General features: G+C 43.4%; 2 protein-coding genes across 2 annotated transcripts in view; one reads left to right on the forward strand and one right to left on the reverse strand.

Moving 5' to 3' along the window:
- Window positions 1-714: 714 nt before the first annotated feature.
- Window positions 715-23,850, reverse strand: AIMP2 (aminoacyl tRNA synthetase complex interacting multifunctional protein 2; the record flags this gene model as incomplete). The annotated part of the gene is made up of 4 exons (XM_082261709.1): window positions 23,664-23,850; window positions 9,603-9,809; window positions 5,334-5,565; window positions 715-1,112 (listed from the first exon to the last, which is right to left on the reverse strand). Exons 1-4 carry the CDS (start codon window positions 23,775-23,777, stop codon window positions 715-717), a joined length of 951 nt encoding a protein of 316 aa, XP_082117835.1. The 5' UTR covers window positions 23,778-23,850.
- Window positions 23,851-24,301: 451 nt separating this feature from the next.
- Window positions 24,302-26,390, forward strand: part of PMS2 (PMS1 homolog 2, mismatch repair system component) — an 89,374-nt gene continuing 87,285 nt past the window's right edge. The window contains exon 1 of the mRNA XM_082261883.1: window positions 24,302-24,401. Within this exon, the coding sequence (XP_082118009.1) occupies window positions 24,388-24,401 (14 nt within the window). The 5' untranslated portion in view covers window positions 24,302-24,387. The remainder of the gene's footprint in view (window positions 24,402-26,390) is intronic.

Consider the following 26,390-nt stretch of genomic DNA (forward strand, 5'->3'; position numbering starts at 1 on the left):
AAAGTCTCTTTTTTTTTTTTTCAATAAAAATACCAAACATGTTATACTTGCATGCTCTGTTGTAGTGGATTTGCACAGAGCAGCAAAGATCCTCCTCTTCTCGGGTCCCTCTTCTGTGCTCCTGCCTCTCCCTCCTGTCGAGTGCCCCCACAGCAAGCAGCTTGCTATGGGGGCACCCAAGCCGAGTCACAGCTCCCTGTGTCCATTCAGAAACAGAGCTGCAGCCCGGCCCCCTCTCTTTCCTGATTGGCTGACTGACTGCCGTGTCTTAACCAATCCGATGGGAGAGTCTCGGATGGTTGAGGCACTCGTGCACATCGCTGGAGAGAGACGGGGCTCAGGTGAGTATCGGGGGGGGGCTGCTGCACACAGAAGGCTTGTTATCTTAATGCATAAGGATAAAAAAAAACTTCTGCCTTTACAACTCCTTTAACACTTCTCTAAATGCTTTCACTTGCTGCCTGAATTGACCTTTAAAACACTCTTTCCTTTCAGAGTATTTTTGAATAACCCTCTTATTCAGGTTAATATTTTAGAGGAATTAGACAAAACACAAAAAAGGTGTAAAATTATTTTATTTTTCTTGGAACCATTTTTTATAAAATGGCAATTTTCATGGTGCCCTTAAATAGATGACATGCACTTAGGAAGGAACTCCATAGAATATTACCCAATAATAACAGTTTGCATGTTTATTATTATTTGGAACTTGCTCTAACCCACTGTGCTCACCCACAACTTTAGCACTGAATGGAAGGATGTGAGGTTTTCACAAGATTTCATCCACTTCTCCACATTTGCTGGAATGGCAGTCAGGTTACCAGACTGCTGAATGGCACACCAACTGACGATATCTGCAATGGTCAGTTCATTTCCCACCAGCCAGGGAGCCTTGCCTAATGCAGAGTTCAAGGCCCGCAAAACAGCAGCTTTCTCTTTACTACTGCCTTCTCGGAGTTGGAAGATGGCCGTGTCCACCCAGCTGTCAATCAGTGTGGCTGTAACAGCATTGTAAGAGTTACCCAAGAGGGAAAACAGGAAACGAGCTATGTTGCCTTCTCCTTCAATAGGACACATATTTTGAATGCTGAATTTCATCTGTGGTTTGGGCACTAGAGGGGGGGGAAAAAAAAAAAAGAGAAAATTTGAATTGCAACTATAGGAGGCAAAATTAATAACTAACTATATAAATATCATCTGCGATTTGACTTAAAACTCAGTGGCTTCTATCACCCAAACCTACTTGAGCAGGAGTAGTCCGGTATTAAGACTGGAGCTGATTCCATGTAATCTACCAACTGCAGCACAGTGTTCCAGTCTCCTTGTGAATTTTTTTTTTTTTCAAGCACCCCCATGATTTTCTTTGCTACTACAAATGAAAGTGGATGCTGTTTACAGTGTAATCAATGATGTGGCTTATAAATCTTCATGTACTCACAGTGTCCCTGGTATACAGACAGCGGCCATTCTTACTGTGGGCATCTGAACCAGCATGCACCTCCCGATCTTGCGCCTGCGCACTCAAGACACAGAGTGACGAACTGTGTTGATTGAAGGTTGCCATAGTAATGGCGGCAAAAGTTCTTGTCCCCTTGTTATGGCAACCTGTCAATCAACAAAACCCAGAAGGAAGGGAAGTGCCCCCTGGCATTGCATCATTTCCAGTTTTGAAATAACTCGATGCCAAAAGTGGCGGATACCCATTGACTCCTGGGATTGATAGGTTGGAACTCCACTTTAAGTACAAGTAACTCCTAAAAACTATTACAGAATACATTAAGTATAGTGTAATTTTGTTGCTTGTCTTGCATTACTGTATTTAAAGCTGACCACCAGCTTTTGATACACTTTACAAGCTGACCCAAACCAACGATGGCCACTGGATGAGCGGTAAAAATATGAATGTAGCTGTGAATACATACAGCATACCGCACTGTGCTCCAGGTTAAAGCTGAGACTTTCGGTCTCATACACGGAACACAAAAAAAAAAAAAAAATCTTTATTTACTCTGTGAAATAAAAAAAATCTCACATGGGGACTAAAGGATGCTACTGTATCTGGAACCCACAAAAGCTAGACATCATTTATTTCTCTGGGCTCAGATATGTATGGAATAATATTTTTGAAGGGAAAGTATGAACCTATTAGCTTGATCAAAGCCTCATCACAGTCCTCAAGCGGGAGTGCTGTAAGAGAATGCAAAGGTCTGGATACCAGCACTAGCTAAAATACTAATAACTTGCTCAATCTTGTCTGTCCTGGTTTTGTTAACATGCGTTTTGACTCCAGTACTTGCTCTAGGTCTATTTACCAAAACCAATGGCACATACAAAGAACTTATAGGGCCTGCAACTTAACACTGTGAGCTCATTTTTTTTTCTACACACAAGTCTTAAAATGACTGAACTACTAAGCACTATTTGAGAGTACAAATAAACAAATTTTGATCTCTTTTAAAATCCTGGGATTATGAATGGGTTGAAAAGCAGTGCAATAAAAGGTCCCTGCTCAGCCTTGTTTACTAGATTGGTGTCAGCTAAGTATCACTTGAACCAGTATAAATTCTTACAGAGTTATCTGACCCCAGCTAGGCTGGCTAGAATATACAGTAATCAAAACGGCCAACTGCTGGCGCTGCTTCTTTCCGAATGCCATTTTTATCCTGATATTCTGGGAGTGCCCAGCCATTCAGCAGTACTGGCAGAAGATTAAACATTGTATTCAAATAGGTTAGGACTATTGCCATTGATCCCACTACTGAGACATCTCGAGTTTGGTGGACCCTTTAGCCCCTACAAAATAGTTTGCACCCTACTTGCTTTATTATTTTTCTATGCCAGAAAACTCATTATTCTCTCTTGGAAGAAAGCTTCAGCGCAGACTTTGTCTGCCTGGAAAGCTTGGATTTAATGTTGTATAAAGCTACGTATGCCAGCAGCAAAGCACCTACCAAATTTGATAAGGTCTGGGGAGGATGGGTCCCTGCAAAATCCAGTGTCTGACTAAATACTCTTGGCCTGTAAAACCTCTCAGATATCCCTATTTTGACCACTGGCAGCGTATGTGCTTTGTGCCTATTTATTGGAAGGGTCCATTCTCTATATAACCCTTTACAGGTGTATGAATTGATAACACTTCATTAAAATAGGTGCAATCCTTACTACAGGCTTAAATTGTATACTGTGAGATTTTGTATGATAAAGCTATCCATGGTAAGCGACAAATACACTGTAATAGCTACTGGTGCTGCTGTTCTATTGTTTGATTGATGCTGCTTTGCAGTCTCTCGTATGACACATTTGTTCATATCTTTTTTTTTTTGGGAAAGCAAAAAAAGAATAAAAAAAATAAAAAAATAAAGGATTTCAGCTCAAATTTAATAGGCGAAACAAAAATTTAAATTCAACCTATCGTGTTGGTTGCTATCAAACTTGCATAATTATCACTTTGTGAACTTGTCTGTATAGCATTACGCATATTAACATGCTGTGGAGCTCATGGCACTCCCAGGAGTTAAGCAATGATTGTGCCTGGCAACTGTTGCAGGTAACAACCAAACTGACATGTTTAATGAAGGCTTTACTTTCAATGAAAGGGTTTGCGCACACAAACTTTTTTTTTTCCCCCTTTTGTTCTGATCTGCAAAGGTGAAGCAGTTTCAAAAGATATTAATGGGGTATTTATATCTAAAATGTAACTGTCTGCACTTTCTATGCACTTTTAAGATGGCATATACTGCATTTATATTTACGTCAAGCATATCACAAATCTGATCTCATGTGGGTGCCATTTTTCAATAAAAGTATGCCATGGTTGATACGTTTCTGTGTCTGATGGCTATGTACACTAAACAAATTGCTCTGAGGTAATATAGAACAGGTTTTACCTAACTTAGGACCCTGGCTGCAGAATCAACATTAGCTTTTGGAGCAGGGAGGCAAACGTGAATAATCTGAGATTACAGTGTTAGGTTAGTGTTACTCTTAGCCTTTTGTTAAAACATTTAAAGGCCAAGTTCAACTTTGGAACACATACACTATATTACCAAAAGTATTGGGACGCCTGCCTTTACACGTACATGAACTTTAATGGCATCCCAGTCTTCGTCCGTAGGGTTCAATATTCAGTTGGCCCACCCTTTGCCGCTATAACAGCTTCAACTCTTCTGGGAAGGCTGTCTACAAGGTTTAGGAGTGTGTCTATGGGAATATTGGACCATTCTTTGTGCATTGGGCCAAATCATTTAGTAGAGGGGGGATTTTGGTTTGGTTCAGGGGTTGGGCTTGGCCCCTTAGTTCCAGTGAAGAGACCTTTTAAGGCATCAGCATACTAAGACATTTTGGACAATTTCATGCTCCCAAATTTGTGGAAACAGTTTGGGGATGGCCCCTTCCTGTTCCAACATGACTGCGCACCAGTGCACAAATAAGGTCTTAAAAGACATGGATGAGCGAGTTTGGGGTAGAGGAACTTGACAAACCTGCACAGAGTCCTGACCTCAACCCAATAGAACACCTATGGGATGAATTACAGCGGAGACAGCGAGCCAGGCCTTCGCGTCCAACATCAGTACCTGACTTTACAAATGCGTTTCTGGAAGAATGGTCAAAACATTCCCATAGACACACTCCTAAACCTTATGGACAGCCTTCCTAGAAGAGTTGAATCTGTTATAGCTGCAAAGGGTGAGTCAACTCAAAATTGAACCCTACAGAATAAAGCTACTATTAAAGTTCATGTGTGTGTAAAGGCAGGTGTCCCAATACGTTTGGGTAATATAGTGTATCATGTTCCAGCATCTGCAGCTTCTGCCCCCTGACCCCCCCCCCTCCTTATGACAGCAGGCGGGGAATCCTCTCCCTGCACCTGTCACAATTTGAAAACAGTGTGGCTCTGCCCACACCGTTCAGTTTCCTGTGAATGCATGCCTACAAGTACCATCAGCCATTGCAGCTGGCGGCTTATAGTTCTCAATGAGCGGAGATGGCGCTAGTGAGCTCTTGCATAGTCCATTGAGCTTCCTGCTCTCAAGTAACTGCCTGTCCATACAAGGTACATGCAGACCGCTATGCTGAGAGTCTGCAATTGCAATCTCCTGATTGCTAGTGCAATGCTCTGCAGGCTCCTTAGAAAATAAATAAATGTATATTTTGGTACATGCTGCTGCTCTCCTGACAAATAAAAAAAAATGCATCAACAACAAATGCACCCAAAAAATACTCAGTTTCATCCCTCACTTTCAGAAAGTTGCAACATGGTTTGGGCTTGCCGAGGGCAACAGCTCCAATTTCCTTTGCATGAATCACGAGTACTGTAGCTTGTCACAGCTTACCATCTTTCCAAATGAGAGTGAAGCCAAGCTGATATTCCTGGCGATACTTTTTATTCACTTGCTCCCCAAAGCACTTGAGAAGAGGTTCTGGGATGTTTGTGACAGAAGAATGTGTGTGTACTGCTGACAGCACTAGATAGCGTTCACACAGCAGGCTGTGCAGGATCAGCAGGGAAAGTGGAGGCACAGCAGGATTTGCATTGATGACAATATCCCTCAAAGCACCATAATCCTGGGTTAAGAAATAAAACATATTGTTAAAACAGAAATCATAAAATTGTTACAACTCGGGGAGAAGTAAATACACTGCTGATGTTACTGCAGCTCTGCAGTCTTTATGAATTGATTTCACACTCAAATTTTGTTTTCCATTTAAAGTGGTATTAACTCCATAAGCAAACATTCATTATACTGCAGCTTACCAATTCTTAGATGTGATGGCTGTATTCGTTTTCACTCCTTTATTTCCACCTGGTGATCCTGCCATTAAGTCTGTTTTTTTTTTTTTTTTTTTTTAACAGAACAGGCAGTCATGCAGATGTAGCAATAAGGGGGTTTGAGATAAACAATTTACCACTTACAGGGCTGCTTTTGAGGGTCAGCTTTAATTTAAGTAAAACCTTTTTTCCCAAAAGTAAAAAAACCTGTTGCTGTAACTGCTTATAAAACGTGTTTGGTTCAATTTGTTAGTGTATTCAAATCTGCTAGTACATCTAACACTCCCCTCCCCCAGATTAACATTTCTGCTGGCCAAAGGTGCCCCTGTGCTCCCTAATCCAGAGTGGAGGCATGTCAAGTCCCAGTGCACATGAAGAGTCCGATCAGGTCCGCTTATGAGTTTTTATTAAGTGGACCTGATCGGACAGTCGATTAACTCCTATGGACCCGTAGGTGTAAACAGACTTGTGTCCATTTACACCCACCTACCTCCGATCTGATCTGGTCAACCAATAGAGAAGAGCCGGCTATATCCATGTCCACTCTGCAGAAACTGAGCCCTCCAATGCAAGAACAGTGTGCATTTCTTCCTTTAGGAGGTGCTGTGCTGCGATTGTAACAAGAAAAAGGTTTCAGTTTTGCTTTTGCATGTTAGTGGATGTGTTTGTTCTGTCCTCTTCACTAGGCCTCAAAAGCATTGGAAGAAAATACAGAACAACAAAAAAGGAACTGAAAGTATATACCGTATTTATCGGCGTATAACACGTGCCGGCGTATAACATGCACCCCAATATTTGGAGAGAAATTTCAGGAAAAAAGCTTAAATTTAAAATAAACAGCTTTGAACTCAGAACATTTTTTTTTTTTAAATCAAATGATATCTCACCAGTGCCCATGAATGCAGCCTCATCAGCAGTCCAACAATGCAGCCCACCAGCAGTGTCCATGTATGCAGCCCACCAGCAGTGTCCTTATATGCAGCCCACCAGCAGTGTCCATGTATGCAGCCCACCAGCAGTGTCCATGTATGCAGCCCACCAGCAGTGTCCATGTATGCAGCCCACCAGCAGTGTCCATGTATGCAGCCCACCAGCAGTGTCCATGTATGCAGCCCACCAGCAGTGTCCATGTATGCAGCCCACCAGCAGTGTCCATGTATGCAGCCCACCAGCAGTGTCCATGTATGCAGCCCACCAGCAGTGTCCATATATGCAGCCCACCAGCAGTGTCCATGTATGCAGCCCACCAGCAGTGTCCATGTATGCAGCCCACCAGCAGTGTCCATGCAGCCTCGCAAGCGCAATGTCCAAATATGCAGCCTCGCAAGCGCCATTGGAACTGACCATATTTGTTTTAAAAAAGGCCGGGAAGGAGCGCCGAGAGCAGAAGGGGCAGGCCGGGCCGAGAAGGAAGGACTAGCTGTCTGTCATAAGAGCAGAAGGGGCGGGCCGGGCCGAGGAGAAAGAAGAACTAGCGAGCGCAGTCATCGGAACTCCTCTGCCGAGACGTGTGACGTCTGTCATAGGCGGGACTTCCGATGACTGCGCTCGCTCGTTCTCCCCTCGGCCCGGGCCGCCCCCTTCTGCTCTTATGACAGCTCGTCCTTCCTTCTCCTCGGCCCGGCCCGCCCCTTCTGCTCTCGGCAATGCTTCCTGGCCGTTTTTTTCTTAAGATCGGCATATAACACGCACTGCTGCTTTTTCCTCCATTTTTAGGAGGAAAAAGTGTGTGTTATACGCCAATAAATACGGTACTTAATTAAAAAAGGTAAGAGTTTACATTTATCTGATTCTGAATCCAGAAAACTGAATCATTTAGCTACATTAGTTTATCTTTATAAACTTTTGTGTAAATAATTTAATTACCAGTAATCTGGTTCTTACCCCAGTGATCACAAAACAAGCATCACATTTAGGACTTGGGAAGGGACTTTCAAATGTTGCAGAATAAGGGATTTGGTCCAGAAATGCAATCTGGGATTCTGCCAAACATATTCCTCCTGCAACATGGTGGCAAGGTCTTTGCACAACACAGCCTCTGACTACTATTGCTTCTCGCCTTCTCCAGATACCTCCATCTTCTGCAGCATGTGAAAGAATCTGCTCTATGTTTGGAAACACTCACACAAAGTCAAGAAATAAACTGACGTGAAAAGGGTAGAGAAGCTTGTTTCGATCCGGGAAAACCTTCAGTTTTTAGAAGTTCCTAATTGTCATGACGGACAAAAAAAAAAAAAAGAGTAGCTGCAAACCAGAGACAGATACTGACAATTTCAGCTCAGAAAATTATTCTGATTAAATGTCCATTGAAACGTAGTCCCACTCTCTTCTGAACACTGAAAAAAACAGTTTTTTTCCGACCTTCATAATTTCTGGAAATTTTACATCTCTAATCAAAACGGAGTCCTCTTTTTATGAAAGGAGCCCAATACAGATATGTTACAGGCCAGATCATTTTTTTTTTTTTATTGGAGTTTACAGTTATCTCTCAAGCATCTGTTTACTATTTACAAGATCTTTAACCACTTCAATACCGGGCACTTTTACCCCCTTTCTGCCCAGGCAAATTTTCAGCTTTCAGTGTAGTCACACTTTGAATGACAATTGCGTGGTCATGCAACGCTGTACCCAAATGAAATTTTTTATCATTTTTTCCACACAAATAGAGCTTTCTTTTGATGGTATTTAATTACCGCATGATTTTTATTTTTTGCTTAAAAAACAAAAAAGACCAAAAAATTTGAAAGAAAAAGTTACTTAGTTTCTGTCAGAAAATTTTGTAAAATAATTTTTGTCCTTCACTGATGTGCGCTGGTGAGGCTGCACTGATAAGAAGGCTGTAATATGCAGCACTGATAGGCACAGATTGACATCACCGCTGGGAACTGTTATGATCAGAGCCCTGTTTATTGGTACAGGGTCTCCCCTGTGGGTAGATGCTGCTGACTGGCTCTCCTCTCCTCACACTGTCAGTGTGAGGCGAGGAGACCCAATAAACAGCATTTCCTTGGTTACACGGGGACTAGCTGTGATTGGACACAGCTGATCGCATGGGTAAAAAGCTGCGTTATCGGCTCTTTACCGAGATCGCTGCATGGTGCACCCTCCACGGGTGCGCGAAAGCGCAGTAAGACTGGGGCGACGTCAGATGAGTATTTAAAGTTAACTACTTCCCGCCCGCCATATAGACAAATGGCGGGAGGTAACATAATTTGGAGTTTATCTCCTGTAGACCACGATACTCCATTTTATCATTAGAATATTACTTCTTATTGTTTGTTATCAAATACTGCAATATCTAATTCTTTATGCAATGCAATGCCCCTGAGAAAAATCTGAGGGCGCATACAGGGGTTGGACTGAAGCACCTAACTAGATCTAGATCTCTAACCTCATTTCACACTGGTTTTAAAGTGTTACTTAACCCCCAACACTAAAATCAGTCTATATATGCAGTAAAGCATGCTTATTAAACTAATTATGGAACTTAAGGGGTTACTCCTCTGCATTGTGTAAAAAGGCTGCGTGATCCTATATGCACAGATCCTCCCCCTCCTGCACTGTGGAGTCAAGCTGCACATGCTCAGTTAGGGTCTGTATTGCTGGAGAGAACATTTCCTGTTTGATCTGAGCTATTTAGGCCACATGTCACAGCCAATCAGGGTGGGGAGTGGGGGGTCAGTCAGCGTCAGAAGACATATCAGATTAACAGCATCCCTTGGCTTCTATTAAAAATACCCAGTATTATTGGCTCTCAGATGGACACCACCCCCTGGCTGTTTTATAAAAAATGAACACTGTGCACTACCAACACTAAGCAGGAATAACATACTTTTCCAAGTATAGCATCCAGGTCTGCTGTCTGAGCGGCCGGAGCTGCTGTTGTATCTGCCTGAATAATGTCCGTCACATCAAGATCTGCATCTGGAGTTTGGATCATCTTGGAGAGGCCATCAACAGCAGCTTTCAGCTCATAGAGGCGCTTCAAGATGTCTTCTTGCCTGGACTCCAAGGCTTGAATAGCTGGATCAGCTTGCTCCTTAGGATATAACAAACATAAAAGTCAGAAAAAAGGACAAAAAAGTTGTTGCTCAATAAATGTAAAGGTGTGCAAACAGAAAATAGTAATTAACTAGACTGTTCAATGACACAATCCGTGCAGGGGCTGCCATTGCTGACCTCATTCTGAAAAATCAAGTTTTGCTTACTAGTAGTTTCTTACCATATGTACACTAAAGGACAAATACATACTGACACTCCAATAATAAATTATTTTTGCAGAGGTGAGGACAATCAGCAAAGCTCATCTCCTCCTGTGCCTGAAGGCAGGATTGTTAAATATTTAGATCACCTAAAGCAGTTTAAAGAAGAAGGAGTGTCAAACTACATTCCAGTTCATACAAATGCAATAATACATAACATGTTCTCAAAAAAAAAAAAAAAAAAAAAAAAAAAAAAAAAAATGTTTAATTCCCCTTCAGTAAATTCTTATAAATTTCTAAAAATTACCTAATTTACTGAAGGGGAATTAAACGATTTCTAAAAATTACCTAAGACCTTCCTTTTCCAGATCCCATACACTAACCAGCAGGTCCAGATTAATATAGAGGCTATTGGAGCTGCAGCTCCAGGTCCCTAACTTAATATAGGCCCAGCTGCCCAAAAAGAACAGATGGCAAACAGAAAGCAATGGGTCAACATTCCGCATGCACCGCCTAGCCAGGATGCAGTTCTGGTTCTGATGGCTCTGCCACTGTCAAATTGCTCGTTGCTATAACCACCTTGTGCCTAGCAGTCAGTGACATATATACCCCAGCATTCAGAGTGGAGGAGGATGTAACTACCTCCTCCACCTCCTAGTGCTCAGCTCCACCCACCTCCTCCAGCTTCTGCGGCCCCTTGCTGACAAGGGAACTGACTGAGAGTCTAAGGTGGAGGCCAGGGAACTGAGCAGAGATGGAGGGACAGGGGATGGCAGCTGATGATGGAGGACAGATGACGGAGGGAGGGGTGGAGAGGAGGAGTAGGCGGCGTAAGCAGAGGAGGCAGTTAGAGGGAGCAGCTGAGAGGACAAGGACATAGCTGAGACTGAGGAGGAGGGGGGACAGGACTTTGATTTAGAGGGGGAGTGGGGAGGGGAAAAGTGCGGGTAGTGTGTGGAAGGAAGTGAGCGTAACGAGAAAGGCTGACAGGCATCAGTGACCCCCGTGGATGAGCATCACCTCATGATGTGTGCTGAGCTGAGAAATGGGAGCCTGTTATGATGAGATTTGAAGTGCCATAGAGAGTGTCTGTCTGTCTCTCTCTCGCCCGCTCAATGATGGGGATTATTAGTGAAGAAACTGCCATCAATACTGGGGGTTATTACGTATGCTGGAGGTTATTATTGTTAAACTGGCACAGATGCTGCGTCGTATTATGGAAACTGCCATTTACGCTGGGGGTTATTTTTGTGTAAACTGGCACCAATTCTGGGGATTATTATTGCAAAACTGGCACAGATGCTGTGGGTTATTATTGCTTAAACTACCATCTATGCTGGGGTTATTGCAGAAACTGGCACCGATGTGAGGGGTTACTAATGCTGCTGCTCACAGCAATGCTGGGGTTTACTTTTGCGTAAATTGGCATCAATGCTGGGGAAGAATTGTAATATAATATTAATACATATACACACACTACATTATCAAAAACATTGGGACACCTGCCTTAACACACACATTAACTTTAATGGCATCCCAATCTTAGCCTATAGGGTTCAATATTGAGTTGGCCCTCTCTTGGAAGGCTGTACACAAGGTTTAGGAGCGTGTCTATGGGAATTTTTAACGATTCTTCCAGAAGCACATTTGTGAGGTCAGGCACTAACATGGATGAGAAGGCCTGGCTTACAGTCTGTGCACTAATTCATCCCAAAGGTGTTCTACAGGTTGAGGTCAGGACTCTGTGCAGGCCAGTCAAGTTACTCCACCCTAAACACGCTCATCCACGTCTTTATGGACCTTCCTTTGTAAACTGGTCCAAATTACTTGGTGGGGGGGGGGGGGGGGGGATTGTGGCTTGGGGTTGTTTTTCAGAGGTTGGGCTTGGCCCATTAGTTTCAGTGAAGGGAACTTAAAGAATGTTGGTAACATTTGCTGTGTTATTTCAAAACACATTGTTACGTTTCTCTAATGCCCCATACACACGTGCAGATTATCTGCAGACTTTTGTCTGCAGACTTACCAAAACCATATAATATGAGGTCAAACCTAAACACTTTCAATTTGTATGCAATCCGGCAGGCCCTTGCACTACATAGAAAAGGTAAGTCTGCAGACAAAAGTCTGCAGATAATCTGCACGTGTGTATGGGGCTTAATACAATACATGTAGTTAAAATATGTAAGCGAACGCTGTTTCAAAATAAAAGGATAAGTTCACCTTTTTAGAAAAAATATTAAAATGCACTTTTTTGCAGGTAGAAAAATATGCATTTATTATTTTTTGTTTTAGGAGCCTGTAAAGCAAGCATGTCCAAAGTCCGGTCTGTGGGCTGCTTTAATACGGCCCCACAGGTATTTTGGAAAAATATATCGGCATCATTAATGAGCATTATCGCTACCATCATTAAACATCATCGTGGGTTCATATAGCGCTTATATGTGGTTAACCATTGTGTTACTGATTAGGGAGCATGCATGCTCCATATTGAGATGAATACATTGTAAAATGTTAGTTAATGTCAGTTGGTCTAAATCAATTATAAATATATTTGGACACAACATGTATACTTGGTGTTATGTTCCTGTTCATATTTTTTTAACTTAAAAGTTGACAGACAACCTTTATTACCAATATTATGTAATCTACTTTACAATGTTCCTGTCATATATTTCAGCTTCCTGTTTTTTTTTTTTTTTTTTTACCTGGCCTTCAGATATGAAAGGCAGAGTTATTTAAAGTGGTTGTAAACCCACTTTAAATACTTTTATCTATAGGTAAGTCTTAATATAGGCTTACCTATAGGTGCTATAAATATCTCCTAAACATGCACCGTTTAGGAGAGATTTACAGTGCATGCAGCCGATGACGTCATCGGTGCATGCGCTCTGAAGGAACAGCCACCCGTTCCGTTCCCTCAGAGCCCTATGCCGTGAATGTAATCACGCCTCCGGCCAATCAGATGGACGCGATCCAAGAAGCAGGATGGCCGAACATGTCGGCCGTGCTGTCCGCACTGCGGGGGTTTACTTCCTCTAACACCTGTTTGGATTTGTCATCCATGTGACAAAATAAAAAGTATGCCGTTTGCAATAAACTGCATAAAATAAAATAAAAACATGCAGAAAACAGCAGCTATATGGATTCCATGGACACTGCTCCAATAGTTATTTTTAAAGTAACATACATACTATACTTACCCTATACTTATCGGTGTAATGGTTTTGCACAGAGCAGCCCAGATCCTCCTCTTCTCGGGTCCCTCTTCTGTGCCCCTGGCCTCTCCCTCCTGTTGAGTACCCCCACAGCAAGCAGCTTGCTCTAGGGGCACCTGAGCTGAGCCACAGCTTCCTGTGTCTATTCAGACAGAGTAACGACACGGCCCCGTCCCCTCTCTCTCCTCATTGGCCGACTGACTTTGATGGACAGCAGCTGGAGCAACTGGCGCCCAGACTCACCTACAACATCACTGGATCTAGATGGACCTCAGGTAAGTATTGGGGGGGGGGGCTGCTGCACACAGAAGGCGTTTTATTGTAATGCATTGAATGCATTATAATAAAACCTTCTGACTTTACAACCCCTTTAACCACTTAAGCCCCGGAGGATTTGGCTGCTAAACGACCAGGGGGTATTTTGCGATTCGGCACTACGTGACTTTAACGGACAATTGCGCGGTCGTGCCACGCTGTACCTAAACGAATTTGACGTCCTTTTTTCCCCCACAAACAGAGCTTTCTTTTGGTGGTATTTGATCACCTGTGCGATTTTTTGATCACGTGCTATAAACAAAAAAGAGCGTCAATTTTGCAAAAATAACAATATTTTTCACATTTTTTTTTATATGAAATTCCCCCCCAAAAAAATGTAAAAATCAAAATTTTTTAACATTTACGGCCAATCTGTTTTATGCTACCTAGGTTTGGTAAAAAAAAAAAAAAATCGCAAAAAGCGTATTTTTATTGGTTTGCGCAAAAGTTATCGCGTTTACTAACAAAGGGAAACATTTTTGTTGTTTTTTTTTTTTAACGCGCAATGGCGGCGATCTGCGATTTTTTTTGCGGTACTGCGACATTGCGGCGGACAGATCGGACCCTTGACTGACATTTTTGACACTTTTGGGGTTACCAGTGACATTTCTACAGTAATCAGTGCTATATATATGCACTGTTACTGTAAAAATACACTGGTAGTGAAGGGGTTAACTTTATTTGAGAGGGAGGGGTGGTGTGTGTCCCTAGGGGCATGATTCTTACTGTGATTGGCTGTCTGTTGAGCTGTAGGGACACTGATCAACGATTCTACATTGTAGAACTGTGTGATCAGTGTTTTTACACCGAGGAGAATGACAGGCAGCTTGTTTACACAAGCCGCCTGACTTTCTCCCTCTCCCCCGCCGATCGCCGAGTGACTGGCGGACATCGGGTCCGCCGGTCACACGCGCGCGCGGGGGGGTCCGTTGGCGCGCGCTCGCTCCCCAGAGCCTCACAGGCTAGCAACGTAGACCTACGTCGCTCTGCCTGTGAGGGGCTGACTGCCGCAGTAAATATACTGTGAGCAGTCGGCAAGCGGTTAAATGACAGCAGCATGGGGAAGCAGCAGAAAAAGTAATTTTTTGACTGACCTCAACATTCAGACATGTTGACTCATGCCACATCTACCTGAATACTGATGCAACAACATGTCTATTTACTTCCACCGTTTTCCCTGATGGGCCATACCAGCATCCGCTGGGAGATCTTATAGAATGCCACGGGTTCTGGATGCTCCTTTACTTGCAGTGCACATCAGAGATTATGTAACCAATGGGAGAATGTTTACAGTGCAAACAGTATCAGATTATGAAGAATAAATTATATTTTGCATGGTTTCTAAATACAGATACAGCAATTACAGTATAGAACTATAAAACCATTCCTAGTATCAACTGCCAGGAGTAATAAAAAAAATAAAATAAAATGGTACTTCAAGGTATGTAGGAGCATAGGACAGTGCTGGGGCAATCACAAACACTGTCAAATGGAGAAGAGTCCAAAGCCCTTTCTAAAGTATGAATAAAGGAACAAACAGATCGTGTAGGATCTTTAGATGCCAAAAGGTGAGTAACTGAACAAATCATTCTGATCAGCGCTGCCCTCTCCTTGTGCAGAGTGACTAGCCTCCTCTTCCCCCCCTACTGTAGTTTTCTGCATTCAGCCTCTAGTGGGAGGAGCCTGCTAGGTCCCTCTCTATACAGGCTATGTATAGCACAGTGATGATGTCACCACTTCTTTTAAAAGGTAACTGGGTATGCAAAGGCATTTGGTGCACATAAAGTAGATTCCTATCCTAAGCAGCTATAGAGGAAAATACACTGATAAGCCAACACAATATTACCCCACTATAACATGTCCACCTAATTTGAGTAGGTTCCCTTAATCCACCAAAACAACCCTGACCCTTCGAGGCATAGACACCACTGGACCTCTGTAGGTATGCTGAGGTATCTGGCACCAAGTCGTCAGTAGCAGATCCTTTAAGTCCTGTAGTTTGCAAGGTGGGGTCTCCGCTGATCAGACTTGTTTTTCCAGGACATCCCACAGATGCTCGATTGGATAGAAATCTGGAGACTTTGGAAACCAAGTTAACACCTCAAACTCAATGTGTTCCTCAAACCATTCTTGAATTCATTAGACTAGGCCATCACCTTCACCTTCCATTGTTCAGTTTTGATGCTTACATGGCCATTGTGGGCACTTTTGGCTGTGGACATAGGTCAGCATGGGCATCCCTGACTAGTCTGCGGCTACACAGCCCCATACACAACTAACTGCAATGCACTGTGTGTTCTGAAACCCATCAGAATCAGCATTACCTTTTCCAGCAATTTGAGCTACAGTAGCTCTTCTATTGAATAATTAACCGCAAAGTGGGGTTATGGTCATCCACAATGACTCCAAATGTCCAAATCATTAGTTTGGAGTTCTGCCCTCTAACCTATGGCATGCATAGAAAAAATGGTTAATTCTGAGAGGGAGTAAAGCTCCCCTCAGGAATAATGTAGCGGTTATTTGGGAAAGAAAACTGGACTGATTGGGTAAATTATAAACTACCATATTTTTCGGACTATAAGGCGCACTGAAAATCCTAAAATTTGATCAAAAACTGGCAGTGCGCCTTATAATCCGGTGCACCTTATATATGAAAATAGTTTGAAAATTTACTGTTAACTGGATGGTTTGACCAAAGGGGTGCAACCACTGGACATAAGTGTCAATCGTTCCTTCAAGGCGAAACTGCGAATCACGTGGTGGGAAAACTGGATGATGAAAGGAGAGCACTCCTTCACGAAGACCGGGAGGCAACGCCGGGCCAGTAATGCCACTGTGTGCCAGTGGATAGTGGATGCCTGGCATAAAGTATCCGCCAGAACTGTCATCCAAGGGTTCGCGATGAGCACCTGCCAGTAAACCTCGCACGGATCAATGTTCCAAAAAAAAAAAAGTGCGCCTTATAATCCGGTGCGCCTTATATATGAAAATAGTTTGAAAATTTACCATTCACTGCTACTGCGCCTTATAATCCGGTGCGCCTTATAGTCGTGAAAATACGGTAAGTCTTTAATAAAGAAATTACATTAAATAAAAGAGTACAGTCACTAAATATTGCACGTGACGCACCACAAAAAATTCACCCCTACAATCACCTATTCTGAAAATAAAAAAACACTAGACACTAGTATACAGGTCCCTCTCAAAAAATTAGCATATTTTGATAAAGTTCATTATTTTCTGTAATGTACTGATAAACATTATATTAAAAAAGAATAGCGCACACATGCAAAAGAAATGACTATCAAATATGGAGACAAATATGAGCACGATATGGCCATATGGTGGGACTAAATCCCCATTTTTATTTATGGATTGTCTCCATATTTGATAGTCATTTCTTTTGCATGTGTGCGCTATTCTTTTTTAATATAATGTTTATCAGTACATTACAGAAAATAATGAACTTTATCACAATATGCTAATTTTTTGAGAGGGACCTGTAGATACGTCTGGACCAACTGCCTTGATCTGAGCGAAGCTGCTCAGTGTGCTGGAAGAGTAAACTTCCTATAGGGATGTCAAGGCAGTGATTCACATGGCCCTCTGACTCTCCTGCACTTAAAGAGGAAGTAAACCCTCCTCTGCAAGTTGTACCTATAGGTAAGCGTATAATAAGGCTTAGCTATAGGTACTGTAAATATCTCCTAAACATGTACCGTTTAGGAGATATTTACCTTAAATGCAGCCAGTGACATTACTGGCGCATGCGCTCTGAAGGAACGGCCGCTGGTGCCGATTCTTCAGAGCCCCATGTCCTGACCGTCAGCTCCCGCACGCATGCGCGGGAGTGACGTAATCGCGGCTCCAGCCAATCAGATGGCCGGATGCCGCAAACCCGGAAGAAGGGCAACAGAACATGTCGCCTATGAGAGAGGTGAGCGGTCAGCACTTCGTTTTAAGGTAAGTATTTCATAATGAGCTAGTATGCGATGCATACTAGCTAAGTATGTGTTTGTCTTTCAAAAAAAAAAATTCGGAGGTTTACAACCTCTTTAAGGCCACTTATGTAACCAGACACTTGCTGTGTTATCAAAGATTGGTCTAAGAAAGACCTAATACCATGGTCATGTGTTTATGGATAGACACAAAAAACATATAGGCCCTATATGGATATTCCAACTAACAAGGTTGTGCAGCATGATTCATTGCCTCATATTTGGTGAGGCAATATTTGAAGGACACCACTGGCTGAAGGGATCAGCTGTCCAATAGAATATGGAAAGTTCACAGATTTCAAAACTATCCTGTGGATATGTTGTCACAGTGACAACAGGAGCGAGCTCAGCTTACCCCCATCTTCTGATAATCTCCGGATTACCTGTGTCCTATCACAACCGTGGTCAGTAGGAAATCGTACCTGCTCCAACTCATTCAGTCTTGTTGGGGTTTGGCATAGAGTGAGCGGTATTGTCGGCCATAAGGATTGGTCCTCAATCCCTTCTTAGGTCCATGAAGCGGTCTCAAGAGAGATCTATGCCGCATCTGGGGCACTCTGTGTCTCCCAAGTGTTGTTGGCATGTTGCTGGTGCCCCTGCTACATACTTGTCCCCTTACGGCATATAGTTCCGGGGGTTCCGACAGTCCGGGGATGTGTCTATGATGTAGACGCGTTTTGCTACATCATACATAGTTTCGCCAGGATAACGCGCTACCCTTCCTAATCTCCTTAAGTACAGAGCTGTCCCGTAGGAGGGGCCGTCTAGAAATTGTATCTTAAGGTGGCATGTTTTACTATGCTTAGACAGGTTATTTTCTCTACATATAGCTTGGCCCTGATGCTTTTCCCTACATCTCCCATATCAAGGGAAGCCAAAGGGAACTAGAGATATATCAAAGCGTATAAAATCGGTTAGAAAATACCATTCTTATAACTGTATATAGGGATGCACCGAAATGAAAATTTTGGGCCGAAACCGAAACCGAAAATGCAGGATGCCCTTGGCCGAAAACCGAAACCGAAACCGAAAATGACTTTTTCCCCCAAAAAAATTTGAAATGGATAGAACAGGGACATAAACCAAAAACAGGCAGCGACGTACACCTACACCTGTCGCTGCCACCCTGTCACAGTATATGTACTGTGATGGGTTGGCAAGAGGTTAATTTAATTACCAATGGTATTTGTATTATGAGGCATGAGGGGTTAATGTATTGTCACTGCTGGTCACTCATCTATTAGTGACTGACCAGTGGCAGGTAATTAACCCCTTTGTGCTGCATTAGTGCAACCAGTGTTAATTAACACTGACACTGGTTGCACTAATGCAGCACAAAAGGGGTTAATTAACTGCCACTGGTCAGTCACTAATAGATGAGTGACCAGCAGTGACAATACATTAACCCCTCATGCCTCATAATACTAATAGCATTGGTAAGCTGCCTCAGCTCCCCTCCCCCCTCCCCCACTGCCTCAGCGTCCTCCTCCTCGGGTGTCCTCTCCTGCATTCAAAAGTCCCGCCTCTGGCCGGCGGCACCGCCTCTCAATGATGTCCCTACTACTCTGTGCATTATGAATGGACATACTAGGCGGGGGGCGGGGCGAGCGGCCGCTATAGAGAGAACTATTGTGATCCTTCACTGTCAGCTCCTCACGTCTATGTATGAATGAGAACTGAACTGAGCTGACACCGGGCGGGGGGGCGGGCGGAGCGGCCGCTATTAGCTGTGACTATGTGAGAGCTTCTCTTCCTTGTCAGCGGAGATACGTGCCTGTCAGGGAAGTGAAGCTCTCACATAGTCACAGCTAATAGCGGCCGCTCCGCCCGCCCCCCCGCCCGGTGTCAGCTCAGTTCAGTTCTCATTCATACATAGACGTGAGGAGCTGACAGTGAAGGATCACAATAGTTCTCTCTATAGCGGCCGCTCGCCCCGCCCCCCGCCTAGTATGTCCATTCATAATGCACAGAGTAGTAGGGACATTATTAAGAGGCGGACGGCCGGCCAGAGGCGGGACTTTTGAAACCTGCCCTGCGCTGCGCTGCGCCCTCCTCCTTCCCCACGGCGGCCATTTTTATTTTCGGCACTGTTAACCCATTATCGGCCGAAATGAGAGAGGCTCATTTTCGGCCGATAATTTCGGTGGCCGAAATTTCGGTGCATCCCTAATGTATATTCACCTATCTCATTGCATAAACACAATCAATTTCTACTGGGAATAGACAGAGAAACTGCTGCCCTACACAAACCTGGGCTAATTCGCCAGGAATACCTGGCAATTTAGCTCCGGGTTTAACCCCAAAAGGTACCAGAGCTCTCAACTTATAAATCCACTATTGCTCTTTTTTTAAAAGTACTTTAGCCAATTCCCCTCTTCTTGGGGGCAATTTAAGGACATACATTCACTTTATCTTCATTCCTTCAGAGTTTCCTCCACGTACTTTTTGAAAATATGTTTCACCAGTGGGTTTTCTGAGTCTCTCTCTTTCATTTCTCTAATATGCTCACCTATCCTTACTCTTAGCTATCTTTTTGCTATACCTATGTAGAATTTATTGCAAGGACAGGGGAGCATATAAACGACCCTAGTTGTGGAGCAATTAATAAGGATTCCTTGATTCATTTTTGGAGTCCATGAAAATGGCTGTACGATCCACAAAGGGGCACACTTGGCATTTGCCATATGGGAATATCCCCTTTGATCTAGGGTGCATGGTTAACCAGTTTTCAGCTGGACTTCTCACTAACCTAGAATGAATCAGAATATCACCCAGGTTGGATGCCCTGCGGGGCACCATTTTTGGGGAACTACCTACAAATTTAGCGATTGTTGGGTTATTCATAAGAATACCTAATAGTTTTTGTAGAACCCCCCGTACTTTGTCCCGTTGGGCTCCAAACTGGGTGATCAAACTATATCTTGTGACTGTTAATTTTCTTTTTCCAAAAATTCTTTGTTCTGAAGTAGTTCATTTCTCTTACGACCCGCGACTTTAGGTTTGGCAACACGTAATTGTCTATGGGAGTAGCCACGCTCTCAGAATCTTGTATAAAGTTGTTTTACTTCCTGTCTATAGACTTGTTTTGTGCAGTTACATTTAATAAGTAAAAACTGACCCACTGAGATCCTATTTTTTAACCATTTAGGATGGTGGCTATCAGCTCTTGAAAGAGTTTTAGCCGCCGCTGTTGCTTTTCGAAAAGTATGCGTGGTGAGGGCCCGATTGTCCATAGAGATCATGAGGTTGAGGAAAGGGATTTGTATTTTAGCAAAGGAAAAAAATCTGTTTAATATTGTGTTTGTTCTTATTAAGGTCTTCGATAAACAAATGTAAGGGGTTGACATCCCCTCTACACAAAACCAGCACGTCATTAATGTAGCTTAGCCAGAGGTATACATGGCCAAGATACATTGGTGAGGTGTAGACATCACATTCCTCCCACATTCCTAGATGGAGGCATGCGTAGGCGGGTGCCCATGGTGTCCCCATCGTGGTTCCCCTGCTGGTAATCACGACCCAGGAACTGGAAGAAATTATTTTCCAATGCAACGGATAGCAGATCCAACAGGAATTCATTCTGTAAACCCATCATTGGAAAATGGTTTTCCAAGAAGAATTCTGCCGCTTGTAAACCACAGGCATGTGGGATTGATGTGTAGAGGGACTCCACATCCATCCCCACCAGCCATAGGTCTCCCTATAGTTTAACATTCTCAATTTTTTGTAGAACATCTCGGGTATCGTTTACGAATGATTTTAAATCCGATACCATATCTTTGAGTAAAAGATCGAGATTTCTTCCAATTCGTTTTAAGGGACCCCTGACCGCAGAAACTATTGGTCTTTCCGATGGTTTTTCTAAATTTTTGTGTATTTTTGGTATTATGTAAAAAAGGTAGGGGTGTTATAACCATTTACTTTGAAATATTCAAATTCACAATTGGTGAGCAGGCCTGCCTCTTTAACCAATCCCAGCTTTTCATTTAAGTAACTTACTAGTATCGAAAATGGATCACTTAATACCGTAATTGTTGGTAAGTAGTTACATACCTCAGGTGTCTTAGGACATCTTTTTCATAATCGCTTTCATTCAATAAAACCACCATACCTCCCTTATTGCTTCTTTTTGTTATCAAGTTTTTGGCCTCTTAGTTCTTTCAGGGCCTGTCGTTCCTCCCTAGTAAGATTGTCTTTTGTACCCCTAGTCCAATCTATTGTTTTTAAATCCATATGGATCCATCCACATGTCGAGAGAAAGGCTAAGCCACTTATTTTTGCAAAATTGTGGCATTTTTGTAGATTTTATTTTTAGGTTTGCCTGTCTCCTCGACATGGTTCTAAAAAAACATTGGGTTTTTCTTATGAATAACCCAACAGCTAAATTTGTAGGTAGTTCCCCTAAAATGGTGGCCCGCAGGGCATCCAACCTGTGCGATATTCAAATTAATTCAGGGTTCGTGAGAAGTCCAGCTAAAAACTGGGTAACCATGTACCCTAGATCAAAGGGGCTGTTCCCATGTGGCAAATACCAAATGTGCCCCTTTGTGGATCGTACAGCCATTTTCAGGGACTCCAAAAATGAATAAGAGTATAGGATCAAGGATCTTATTAATTGTTCCACAACTAAGGTCATTTATATGCTCACCTGCCCTTGCACTAAATTCTACATAGATGGAAGATAAAGAAAAAAGAAAAATGGTGGATTTATAAGTTGAGAGCTCTGGTACCTTTGGGGTTAAACACGGAGCTAAATTGCCAGGTATTCCTGGAGAATTAGCCCATGCTTGTAAAGGGCAGCGGGTTCTCTCGGCCTATTCCCAGCAGAAGGCACAATCAATTTGGTTTATGCAATGAGATATTTGCCTATACAGTTAAAAGAATGGTAGGTTCTAACCAATTTTATACTCTTCAATATATCTCTAGTTCCCTTTGGCTTGGTCCCTTGGGAGACTTAGGGAAAAGCCTCAAGGCCAATCTATATGTAGAAAAAATAACCCAAGCATAGTAAAACATGCCACCTTAAGATACAATTTCTAGATGGCCCCTCCTACAGGACAGCTCCGTACTTGAGGAGATTAGGAAGGGTAGCATGTTATCCTGACGAAACTACGTATGACGTAGCAAAACGCGTCTACATCATAGACACATTACCGGACTGTCGGAACCCCCAGAACTATATGCCGCAAGGGGACAAGTATGTAGCAGGGGCACCAGCAACACGCCAACAACACTTGGGAGACACAATGAGTGCCCCAGATGCGGCGTAGATCTCTCTTGAGACCGCATCGTGGACCTAAGAAGGGATTGAGGACCAATTCTTATGGCCGACAATAGCTGTATATGACGTAGCGAAACGCGTCAACATCAGACACGTCACAAGACTGACGAAACTCCCGGAACAATATGCCCCAAGTAGACAAGTATGTAGTGGGGGCGCCAACAACACTTGGGAGACACTAAATGAGTGCCCCAGATGCGGCATAGATCTCTATCCTCCCTTGAGTCCATCATAAATGCTGCTGCCAGCATTGTCTGCCACCCCTCTCTGCCAATTCCTCCACTGGCTGCCGCTCACCCAAATAAAATTCAAGATACTAACACTAACTTACAAAGCCATCCACAACTAGATCCCCAGCTACATCACTAATCTCATCTCAAAATACCAACCAAAGACCTCCTGCTCTTTAGCTCCCTTGTCACCTCCTCTCATGCTCACCTCTAGGTCTTCTCCCGTGCCTCTCCCATCCTCTGGAACTCCCTACCCCAATCTGTCAGACTATCTCCTACTCTGTTGAGTTTCAGACGATCCCTGAAAACTCATCTCTTTAGAGAAGCCTATCCAGCCCCCACCTAACAACTGCACATTTTCTCCAGCCCATCTCCAACAGTTATTACCATTTTATACCTCTAGACCCTCCCTCTTAGATTGTAAGCTCTAACGAACAAGGCCCTCTGATTCCTGCTGTATTGTAATTGTACTGTCTGCCCTTATATTGTAAAGTGCTGCGTAAACTGTTAGCTATATATATATACTGTATTTCTTTCTGCCTTCAACTACAGTGTATATGGACAATGCTTGGAAACCCCAGTGTATATAGACAATGCTGGCAGAGATACACGTCTCACCCTGAAAGGAAGGAAGGCTGGATGTGACATTTACCTGCTCGTGGTGTCCATTGATGGGCTGGTGCAGGTTGGGCAGCCTGTACATGCAGCTGGGCAGATCTACCTTGATGTCCCCGCTGTTATATGGCTGCACTCTGTACATGGGCATGTCTGCGGCACTCACACTGCAGCACGCTGCGTTCCCCCCGACTCTGCGCTGATGACGTCACCAGCCGCCCGGTACACTCCAGCGCAGCCTCGCTATCAGAAACCTGATGCAACACATGCAGTCACCATATTTACTAATGGCAAGGCTGCCTTCGTTACAGAATAACTTCCATTATCATATATATCCTAACGTGCGTCTGTCATAAGTTTAGCGTGTAGCTATAGCAATGTAAAACTTGTACACAATGGTATTGTAAGGAAATGAAAAAAAAAAAACACAAACGTATCACTTCGTTTTAAAAATAACGCGGTTAATATAATGTAGGATAAGATTGGGTCTCGAGGAATTGGAGACAGAAATAGCTTGGCATTCTTAAAACTGCTAGTTTAGTTCTTTTATGGAGCCCTCATTAAATATGGCGGTCTCCGATGTGCTCTAGGTCACGTGTGGCTTGACCTGATCCTGGCTCGCCGATAGGCTACAGGCTGAAGCACGTGTGTGAGTGTCATGGGTCAGTGGGAAGAGGATGTGAGGCGGCGGGAGTGTACACATGTATAGTATATATTGCTATAGGCATGCTGTTTACATGCATGTAGAGTAACCCAGCACCATGGAGCAACCCTGGTGAGTTCACTTCTACTAAGTCTTACAATAAACTCTGCAGTCCGAAAATAGTTTTGTGTCTCCCAAAAAAAGGACCCCGATAATTGTCCATTAAAAGGGAAGGGGGGGTCGTTCACATAAATAGCTCGGATATCAGCATTGTAAAGTGACAATACAGAGGTAACATCTTGCACACGTGATCTAAAAGCCTAGGCAAAGATCACCTGGTCTGTGGCTACCAGGAACATTGCTGGTGTTATCTAATACAGCAGTATGTAGAGTGCCTGAGATGAAAAGATGAGCAATATACAGCAGAGCCTGTGTGTTTAGTCCGCTCCATGTACATATAGATTAATACAGGGCTTTTTTTGTGGGGGAACGCAGTTCCGGCCCCTCCAGCGCTGAATGGATCTATTGGCAAGGGGTGCTGGAGGGTCTATGATGCTGGCTGGTGGGGAAACTGTTGTAACTGCTAGGGATCTATTTTGCATGGGGTTCTATTGTTGCAAGGGGCTTCAGTTGTTGCTGGGAAGGATCTAGCATCTAGATCTAGGGGGGGGGGGGGGGTTGTATAATGCTGTGTGAGGGATCTATTGTTGCTGGGGGAGATGTTTTGTTGCTGGGTATATTTGTTATTGCTGAAAGGGATCTAGTGTGCCTGGGATGGGGAACTATTGTTGCTGGCTTCAGGGGATCTAATTTACTGCTTTTTTTCTTATCGTTAACAAATTGTATGCAAGTTACTTAACCACTTAAGCCCCGGAAGATTTTACCCCCTTCCTGACCAGGGCCTTTTTTGCGATTCGGTACTGCGTCACTTTAACAGACAATAACGCGGTCGTGCGACGCTGTCCCTAAACGAATTTGACGTCCTTTTTTTCCCACAAATAGAGCTTTCTTTTAGTGGTATTTGATCACCTGTGCGTTTTTTACTTTTTGCGCTATAAACAAAAAAAGCGTAAATTTTGCAAAAATAACAATTTTTTAACATTTTTGGCCAATTTGTTTTCTGCTACATATGTTTGGTAAAAAAAATCGCAAAAAGCGTATTTTGATTGGTTTGCGCAAAAGTTATTGCGTTTACTAACTAAGGGAAAGATTTCTGTCATTTTTGGGAAAGATTTCTGTCATTTTTGGTGTTTTTTTGTTAACGCGTAATGGCGGCGATCTGCGATTTTTTTTTTTTTTTTTTTTTTTTTTGCAGTACTGCGACGTTGCGGCGGACAGATCGGACCCTTGACTGACATTTTTTTGGGGTTACCAGTGACATTACTGCAGTAATCAGTGCTATACATATGCACTGTTACTGCAAAATGACACTGGCAGGGAAGGGGTTAACTTTATTGGGGAAGGAGGGGTTAAGTGTGTCCCTAGGGGCGTGCTTCTTACTGTGATTGGACATGGCTACTGGTGTAGGAACAGTGATCAACGGTCCTACATAGTAGAACCATATGATCACATTCCTACACAGGGGAGAATGACAGGCGGCTTGTTTACATCAGCCGCCTGCCTTTCTCCCTTCACGGCGGACGATCACGAGTGATCGGCGGACATCGTGTCCGCCGGTCACACGCACGGACTTCCCAGGGAACGAGCCGGGGCGGGCGCGCACGCGCTCACCCGCTATTGGCTCACAAGCAAGTGACAGGCTAGTGACGTACCGGTACGTCACTTTGCCTGGACGGGGCTGACCGCCGCAGTATATGTACTTGCGGCGGTCGGCAACCGGTTAAAGTGGATGTTTACCCCTTTACATATTCCCAGTGAAGTGAACAGCCTCAGATGATGCATGGAGATGAAACAAATCTCCCTACATAAGTTTTACATGCATATCTGCTGTCTTCAGCTTGCTATATTCTTTAGAAAGTGCACATCGTGTTAGGATTTGTTCTTCCTGTTTCAGTTGTGGGAGAGGAGTCCTGGCATACACTGTGTGACAGCTGATTGGAGCAAATGCACCCCCCCCCCATCATCCACATGAGTAGATACCTGCTGACCGAAGTAGAGCGA

Source organism: Pelophylax lessonae (assembly GCF_965119305.1).
Source record: "Pelophylax lessonae genome assembly, chromosome: 6".
Classification (NCBI taxonomy): domain Eukaryota; kingdom Metazoa; phylum Chordata; class Amphibia; order Anura; family Ranidae; genus Pelophylax; species Pelophylax lessonae.